The sequence below is a fragment of the Ammodytes marinus genome (genome assembly GCF_949987685.1).
Source record: "Ammodytes marinus genome assembly, chromosome: 2".
In the NCBI taxonomy this organism is placed as follows: Eukaryota; Metazoa; Chordata; class Actinopteri; order Uranoscopiformes; family Ammodytidae; genus Ammodytes; species Ammodytes marinus.
Window position 1 is genome coordinate 37,151,473 of NC_137231.1, and position 10,000 is coordinate 37,161,472.

General features: G+C 42.0%; 1 protein-coding gene across 1 annotated transcript in view; it reads right to left on the reverse strand.

Annotated features, from left to right (window-relative positions):
* Nucleotides 1-10,000, reverse strand: part of phf19 (PHD finger protein 19) — a 27,574-nt gene that overhangs the window by 16,453 nt on the left and 1,121 nt on the right. Inside the window, exon 2 of the mRNA XM_080048838.1 lies at nucleotides 2,420-2,599. Within this exon, the coding sequence (XP_079904964.1) occupies nucleotides 2,420-2,599 (180 nt within the window). The remainder of the gene's footprint in view (nucleotides 1-2,419; nucleotides 2,600-10,000) is intronic.

Below are 10,000 nucleotides of genomic sequence, written 5' to 3' on the forward strand. Positions count from 1 at the left end.
CTGTACTGTGTGAATATCTCCTCATGGTCCACTACCTGTCTGTACTGTGTGAATATCTCCTCATGATCCACTACCTGTCTGTACTGAGTGAATATCTCCTCATGATCCACTACCTGTCTGTACTGTGTGAATATCTCCTCATGATCCACTACCTGTCTGTACTGAGTGAATATCTCCTCATGATCCACTACCTGTCTGTACTGTGTGAATATCTCCTCATGATCCACTACCTGTCTGTACTGTGTGTGCGCTGTAAAGAAAATCTGTGTGTGTGTGTTTTATACTGTGTGTGTGTGTGTGTGTGTGCTTTATAATGTGTGTGTGTGTGTGCTTTATAATGTATGTGTGTGTGTGTGTGTGTGTGTGTGTGTGTGTGTGTGTGTGTGTGTGTGTGTGTGTGTGTGTGTGTGTGTGTGTGTGTGCGTCTGTGTGTGTGTGTGTGTGTGTGTGTATATATCTCTGTTAGGGCTGTCACTTTTTACCCCAACTTCGAACATTCGTTCGAAGTTGGGGTGAAAAGTTCGAATTCGAATTGTATTTCTCCATTCGGACTGTGTGCTGCCCATAGACAGTATATAAAATAGTGTGCTGCCGTCTCATAAGCATTCAGAGTAGTTTCCCTTTTGACCCAGCAGAGGGCGCTTTCTAACTGTCCTATCAGTTTGACCTGTTGTAACTAGGGGTGGGAAAAAAAATCGATTTTCCGATTAATACGATTCTGAATCGATTCAGAAAAGTTAATAATCGTTTTTTTTTTTTTTTTTTTTTGTAAATACTAATACTTCCTGCGCCATTGCGCATGCACACCACACATGTGCGAGTTGTTTCCAAAGTGTCTTCAAAAGGGCTGAGAGCAGCAAACCCATGACCTGCACCGGCTTTATCTCTGTTTACGTTTTTGTATGAGAGCTGAATTCCAAGCCATACTTTTTGTACAATGTGTTGAAATGACATAGAAAATAATAGATAATAGAATAGAAATCCTATAGAAACATGATTTACGAGATTAGAAATAAAATAAAACTGAATGGGTTTAGTTTTTACATACTTCCATATTGTGTTGAAAGCTGCATTGATTATTGCACTGTTCATAGAAAGTCATATTTGTGACAAGAAAAGCTTTTCTCTTAATACAATAATAGAGAAGGCAATTCATCTGTTGATTGTCTTTAATGATCATCACAATAGTAGGAAGTGATTAGCAAACTCTGAGTAGCAAACTCAGATGTGCATATAAATATATTTTTGAAATTCACACATGGGTATGTACATAAAAAATGTTTTGCATTGAGATGCATTGAAAATCGATTTTGAATCGAATCGTTGACCTCCGAATCGGAATCGAATCGAAAGGTGCCAAGAGATTCCCACCCCTAGTTGTAACCCCTCTTGACCCATCAGTAAACAAAGCTAATGTTAATCATGATGTTCATCTGTTGCTTTGCGACCAAAATGGACCATAGTGAGCATTGTCGGCCTGGACGATCACCAGGACATATGAGCAGCAGCGTGTGGGAGTATTTGGTTTCAACACCGGGGACGTTACGAAGACCTGTCGTACTTTTCAAAGACGTCAATTTGCAGCTTCCCCGCTAGCTTAGCCGCTAGCTTAGCCGAGCGGAGCAGCGCAGCGCCCAGTGTACAGGTACAGGCCTTTCTTTATATGACCATGGAACTACAGCCCTGTGTGAGTTACATTCTCTGCCCGAGCCGGAAGGGCTTCCGTTTTAGTAATGTTATAAGAGACAACACTGCGCGCACGGTGTGTCTCCTACAGCAGCACCGCCTTCAAGCCGATCGTCATTACTACAGTAACTGCTCTCAGTGCTTTGCAGCCCCTCCCTGTGCTGTACTGACGGAGGCTGTGTTGCGCTGCTCATTAAGTTCTCTTCTGAACAGATTTCTGTCATTCAAACAACGCAGATTTGTGTTTTAAATCTTAAATTATAGCAGAATTATAGCAGCCAACTTATTAAAACAATAAGGGTTTAAAATCAGGCTCGTGCCTAAATAAGAATTACGATTAATAGAACGGGCCGGGCTTGGACAGAACACTGGGGGGATGTATTCGAATATATTCAAATTAATTAGGGACATTCGAAATTCGTTCGAATTTCATTTTTGGAAAAAGTGACAGCCCTAATCTCTGTGAGTGTGTGTGTGTTACCCTCTGGATCTTGCCCAGGTGTGTGTGTGTATATATCTGTGTGTGTGTGTGTGTGTGTGTGTGTGTGTGTATATACCTCTGTGTGTGTGTGTTACCCTCTGTATCTTGCCCAGGTGTGTGTGTGTTACCCTCTGGATCTTGCCCGTGTGTGTGTGTGAGTGTGTGTGTGAGTGTGTGTGTGTGAGTGTGTGTGTGTGTGAGTGTGTGTTACCCTCTGGATCTTGCCCGTGTGTGTGTGTGAGTGTGTGTTACCCTTTGTATCTTGCCCAGGTAGTAGAGTCCGTCCGACCAATGGCAGAGCACGAACTGCCCGACTGTCAGACTCGACTCCTCCCCCTCGCTGTCATCATATAGGCCACGCCTCCTTCGGCAAGCCACTCCCACAACCGGCGGGTCAAGGTCACAGAACGCTTCTATCAGCTGTTCAAACATCTGGGAGGGAGACAGACAGGCAGGGAGAGACAGACAGACAGACAGACAGACAGACAGACAGAGAGAGAGAGACAGACAGAGGGGGAGAGACAGACAGAGAGAGACAGACAGAGGGGGAGAGACAGACAGAGAGAGACAGACAGGGAGAGACAGACAGGGAGAGACAGACAGACAGACAGACAGACAGACAGACAGACAGACAGACAGACAGACAGACAGACAGAGAGACAGGCAGGGAGAGACAGACAGACAGACAGGCAGGGAGAGACAGACAGACAGACAGACAGGCAGAGAGAGACAGACAGACAGACAGACAGACAGACAGGGAGGGAGACAAGCAGGGAGGGAGGGAGGGAGGCAGGGAGGGAGAGGGAGGGAGGGAGAGAGGGAGACAGGGAGGGAGGGAGGGAGGGAGAGAGGGAGGGAGAGAGAGACAGGGAGGGAGGGAGACAGGGAGAGAGAGAGGGAGGGAGGGAGGGAGGGAGAGAGAGAGACAGGGAGGGAGACAGGGAGAGAGAGAGGGAGGGAGACAGGGAGAGAGACAGGCAGACAGACAGACAAGCAGGGAGGGAGAGAGAGGGAGACAAGCAGGGAGGGGGAGAGAGATAGACAGGGAGGGAGGGAGAGAGAGACAGGGAGGGAGGGAGAGAGACGGGGAGGGAGGGAGGGAGACAAGAACACACATTACATTAATTTGTACTGTACCTTAATGAATTTCACAATGTAAATATGTTGATCAGTTTTGATGGAACCTGCATATAATAATCTCAACACAGAGAAGAAGGAACCTGCATATAATAATCTCAACACAGAGAAGAAGGAACCTGCATATAATAATCTCAACACAGAGAAGGAGGAACCTGCATATAATAATCTCAACACAGAGGAGGAACCTGCATATAATAATCTCAACACAGAGAAGAAGGAACCTGCATATAATAATCTCAACACAGAGAAGGAACCTGCATATAATAATCTCAACACAGAGAAGGAACCTGCATATAATAATCTCAACACAGAGAAGGAGGAACCTGCATATAATAATCTCAACACAGAGATGAAGGAACCTGCATATAATAATCTCAACACAGAGAAGGAGGAACCTGCATATAATAATCTCAACACAGAGAAGGAACCTGCATATAATAATCTCAACACAGAGAAGGAGGAACCTGCATATAATAATCTCAACACAGAGAAGGAACCTGCATATAATAATCTCAGCACAGAGAAGGAACCTGCATATAATAATCTCAACACAGAGAAGGAGGAACCTGCATATAATAATCTCAACACAGAGAAGGAACCTGCATATAATAATCTCAACACAGAGGAGGAACCTGCATATAATAATCTCAACACAGAGAAGGAGGAACCTGCATATAATAATCTCAACACAGAGAAGGAACCTGCATATAATAATCTCAACACAGAGGAGGAACCTGCATATAATAATCTCAACACAGAGAAGGAACCTGCATATAATAATCTCAACACAGAGGAGGAACCTGCATATAATAATCTCAACACAGAGAAGGAACCTGCATATAATAATCTCAACACAGAGAAGGAACCTGCATATAATAATCTCAACACAGAGGAGGAACCTGCATATAATAATCTCAACACAGAGATGAAGGAACCTGCATATAATAATCTCAACACAGAGGAGGAACCTGCATATAATAATCTCAACACAGAGAAGGAACCTGCATATAATAATCTCAACACAGAGAAGGAACCTGCATATAATAATCTCAACACAGAGGAGGAACCTGCATATAATAATCTCAACACAGAGAAGGAACCTGCATATAATGGCAGCCTGAGCCCACTGCTTGTTAGATGATTTTCGCGATCTTTTTCGCGATCTTTTCAACTTCCGGTCGTAACAACATGGACATATACATCTCATAGAGCATAAGATTCTGAACATTTCAAAAAAAAAAGTAAGTCTCTACCCCATTCCTGTGATGAGTTATGGTCGTTTAAAGAAACCACCGAAATTAGCTAAAACGGCTAAAGCTAGCTAATACTCCGCTAGCTAGCGTTAGCTCTATAGTGTTCTGTCTTTTTTTCACCGCATCATGTCATCGGCACTCACCCAGACAGATCCGGAGCTTCTCCTCCTGAGATCCGAGCTCAAGTCAGTGGAGAGTCTCATTCACGATCTCCTCCAGCGGCAGTCCTTCCTGGTCTCCAAATTAGCTGTGCTTGAAAAAGCTCCTCTTTCAAGTTCTCAGGCACCGGTTAGCGGCGTTTCTACTGCTTCTGCTGCCCAGCCTCCCGACGCTGCATGGACGTCTGTTGTGAAGAAGGGCAGACGATCTTCTACACGATCTTCTCATCCTCTTCCTCCTCCTCTGCTCTCCTCTCCATCTCCTCCTCCTGTGTTGACACGCAATCCATTTGCTCCGCTGGAGGTGCTATGTGGAGCTGCTGAACCTGCCGCTCGTGTTGCCGGCTCTCCATCTGCTTCGCCGGTCCAGACCTGCTCCAGGGTGGCACGTGGACGTCGGGGTTCCACTTCCCAGTTTGGATGTCAAGATCGCCGCCGTTTACCAGCTCCATCTGGAAGTGTGTTTCCCTGTGTGCACCCCTCCGTGCCTCCTCGAAGTGGTGCCCCCGATGTTGACATCCGCTGTACAGGTGAGGCTCTCTCTCGCGGCTGTGCCCTGCCCTCACCTCCTCCCCTCTCATCGAAGCTGTCTCTCTACTGTGGGAGCTGCTTGAATCGCCAACCTGAGATCCTCATCATCGGTGACTCTATTGTCAGATTTCTTTGTCTCCCTGGTGCTTTCACCTATTGCCTCTCTGGAGGAAAATCATCTGACATTATGGAGCTAACACCTGCCCTCGTTGCCCTCCACCCTACTGCCCACACAGTCATCCTGCATGTTGGAACTAATGACGTAATGAATAAACGGTCATACCAACTATTTGACAATCTTCAGAGTCTGGCCCTCACCCTGGAGAGCCTGGGGAAATTCTGTATATTTTCCGGCCCCATTCCCACGTCATCCAAAAGCCCTGAGCGCTACAGCCGTCTCTTGGATTTCCATGAACGGCTGGAGTCCTGGTGCTCGGGCAACTCTCTGGGCTATATTAACAACTTTGACTCTTTCTCTAGACACACACTACTCAAATCTGACGGCCTCCATCCCAATGCCAAAGGTATTAAAGAACTTACTAATCACTACATTCATCACATCGCATCTTGGCATAATTCGGACTGATATTTACCACAGCACGACCCTACCAAATCATCCCCCATTAAAAAAGATCTCCCCAGGGATCCTGCTGAAATATCCCCCAATTTAACTCATAACAACACCTCAAATTGTCCTTCATTCATCCCAGACATCACTGACCCCCTTTGCTCTAAACTAAATTCCCCACAAATTCTTAAATCAAGAAAGGGCTTGGGTTTTCTTCATCTAAATATTAGAAGTTTATTGCAGCATGATAAATTAGACCATGTAAAGATTTTAGTGTCCCAGGCAGATCCAGATGTCTTGATTCTGACTGAATCCTGGTTAAAGAAGAGTACAGATGACTCTATTGTGGCAATTAATGAATACAATTTATTCAGAATAGACAGAAACGCAAGGGGTGGGGGAGTGGCTGTCTATGTTAAATCCTGTTATTCTGTAACACTTTTACATGCTGTCTCTGTTCCAAATTGTTTTGAATTTATCGCGCTAGAATTATCTTTATCATCAAATGATTGTTTTGTTGTAATTGGTGTGTATAGGCCCCCTTCTGCTGTTACTAGCTCCTTAAACGATCTAGCACATATGCTCTCCAGTTATGTAAATAGAGAGGTAATTGTGATGGGTGATTTTAACGTTGATTGGCTTTCTGGTGCCTCTGAACCTTTCAAAGAAATCTGTAGCAACGTTAATCTTACACAATTAATAACTGAGTCCACAAGACCCAATCTAAAAAACCCAGCAAAATCAACTTTAATCGATTTAATCCTATCAAATAAAATAAATAAAATAGTCTCAGCTGGTGTTTTTGAGCTCGGGATTAGTGATCACTGCCCAGTGGCCTGTATCAGAAGTATTCATTTAAAAAGATCTCAACCTAAAATCATAATTAAGCGTAATTTTAAAGGGTTTAATGAGCAAGCCTTTTTAAGTGATCTCCGTCATAGTGACATTCAACTCACTACGGAAATTTCGGATGTTGAGTTAGCCTTAGACTATTTCATCAATAGTTTCACCTCAATTATAAACAAACATGCGCCCCTTAAAAAGCATAGAGTAAAAAATAGATCAAACCCCTGGTTTACAAGTGAACTGTCTGATTTATTTTCTGAAAGAAATAAAGCATGGTCTCTAGCTAGACGCTCTGGAGATAATACCAATTGGACTATTTTTAGACAATTTAGGAATAAGTGCACAGCCATGGTCAGGAAAGCCAAATCCGAATATTACCTTGAATTAATCTCCGACTGCTACTCTAACCCTGCACTATTTTGGAAAGCTGTGAACTATAATAAAAACAATTCTAGCACAGTTCCCACTCAGATCAAATTAAATGGTCACACTCTCAATGATCAAAAAGAGATTGGCTTAGCTTTTAATAAACATTTTGTAGCTGCTGGTCAACTCTTTCAAAATGGAGGTTGTACACCTTCTACAACCAGTAGTAACGTACCGCCTGTCTCTCAAACTCCTATTTTCAGCCTTGATCTTCTTCCCACAAGTGTTGTTGTAGATGCGCTCCTCGCCATCAACCCCAAGAAGTACATGGGAGAGGACAATTTGGACCCGTTTTCAATCAAGCTTTCGACACATATAATATCAAAACAAATAACCCATATTTTTAATCTTTCCATCTCCTCTGGAATAGTTCCTAAAATTTGGAAAAAAGCTCACGTAATTCCTTTACATAAAGGTGGTGACAAAAATAATCTTAATAACTACAGGCCAATTTCCAAACTCCCATGCCTGGCAAAAATTCTAGAATCACTTATTAATAATCAGTTAAAAACATTTCTAACTAGTGCTTCCATTTTGAGCCCATTCCAATCTGGTTTTAGGGCAGGTCACAGTACTGTCTCTGCTGTGACTTTGGTTGTAGACAACATTGTTACAGCATTAGACAAGAAAAAGCACTGTGCAGCACTTTTTATTGATCTTTCAAAGGCCTTTGATACTGTTGACCACCATTTGCTTTTACAGAGGCTGCATGACATTGGCTTTGATCATTCTGCATGTAGCTGGTTTAGGGATTATCTCTCTGATAGACAGCAGTCAGTTAAACTCGGAAGATACCAATCTGAGTTTTTAACTGTTACAAATGGTGTCCCACAAGGCTCAATTTTAGGTCCAGTTCTTTTCACAATTTATATAAATAACATTGTTTCATCGCTAAAAAACTGTCATGCCCATCTATACGCTGACGACACAGTACTGTATTGCATTTCCGATTCGGTGCACCAATCTATTCAGAACCTACAAAGCTCTTTTAACACCCTGCAGGACTGTCTAGTAGACCTCAGGCTTGTTCTAAATACAGACAAAACCAAATATATGTGTTTCTCCAGAGCAAGAACTACAAATTTGAATGATTTTAATATTTTTACAAATAATGGATTTTTAATTGAAAGAGTCACAGAGTACAAATATCTCGGCATCTGGTTAGATGATAAACTCACTTTTAATTTTCATATAAAAAATCTTGTTCGTCGACTACGACAAAAAATTGGCTATTTTTATAGGAACAAAACCACCTTCCCTTTATTTAGTAGGAAAAGGATTATTGAAGCAGTTTTCATGTCTGTCCTTGATTACGGTGATGTGGTTTACCGGCATGCATCACATTCATGTCTTAAACTCCTGGACTCTGTTTTTCACTCTGCTTTAAGGTTCATCACAGGAGATGCTTATGACACACACCATTGTCTTTTATATGAAAAGGTTGGGTGGTCCTCCCTTAAAGAGAGACGTGACGCACATTGGCATATTTTAATTTACAAAGCCTTGACCGGGAAGCTTCCTCGTTATTTAACTGAATTGCTGCAAATCTCAGATGGGCTTTATCAGACCCGCTCCACTGACATGCTTATGCTTTATGTCCCACAAGCCCGGTCTGAGCTAGGAAAGACAGCTTTTAGCTTCAGTGCCCCTGACTCCTGGAACAACTTACAGCAACAAATTAAACTAAATAACTTCATATCCTTTAACCAATTTAAACAAACTATTTTAAATCTGCCAAACTCTACCTGTAATTGTTTTAATTAGGCTATATTGTACTTTCACCCATTTAATTTTAATTGCTACCACTTAATTTCACTACTGTGTAAATGTTTCAATTGTTTTTCTCTTCACCTGTTGTTGTGTATTTGATGTATTTGCGTTGAATATTGTTTATGTATTGTTTTTTTTTTTTTTTCCTTTGAATTTGTTTGAACTCGACGTCATTGAAAATGAGGGTCACCCCTCAATTGGTCTCTCGAGGATAAATAAAAGTTAAATGAAATGAAATGAAAAAATATAATAATCTCAACACAGAGAAGGAGGAACCTGCATATAATAATCTCAACACAGAGAAGGAGGAACCTGCATATAATAATCTCAACACAGAGGAGGAACCTGCATATAATAATCTCAACACAGAGAAGGAACCTGCATATAATAATCTCAACACAGAGAAGGAACCTGCATATAATAATCTCAACACAGAGAAGGAGGAACCTGCATATAATAATCTCAACACAGAGAAGGAGGAACCTGCATATAATAATCTCAACACAGAGAAGGAGGAACCTGCATATAATAATCTCAACACAGAGAAGGAGGAACCTGCATATAATAATCTCAACACAGAGAAGGAGGAACCTGCATATAATAATCTCAACACAGAGATGAAGGAACCTGCATGTAATAATCTCAACACAGAGGAGGAACCTGCATATAATAATCTCAACACAGAGAAGGAGGAACCTGCATATAATAATCTCAACACAGAGAAGGAACCTGCATATAATAATCTCAACACAGAGAAGGAACCTGCATGTAATAATCTCAGCACAGAGATTCATATTGTAACTGACTCCACCTCTAACAGCTCTTCCACAGATAGTTGGTTTCATTTGCATATTCACACAGAGTAGCTGGGTGGTTGTTCTGACAGGTTGAGATGAAATGAATGTGAGTTGAATTTGTGTGTTGGAGCTGTTTGTCTGTTTATGTTATTTTCTACCTCGTTCTGCTTTTTATAGTATTTATTTAAATGATTTTTTACTGCGAACTGGAACTGTGAACTGAATTGCCCTTCTTGGGATGAATAAAGCTTTTTCTGATTCTGATTCTGATTATTTCTTTCTTATGTACTATGAGTAACAAACTCACTCTCAGACACACACACACACACACAGAAAGAGAGAGA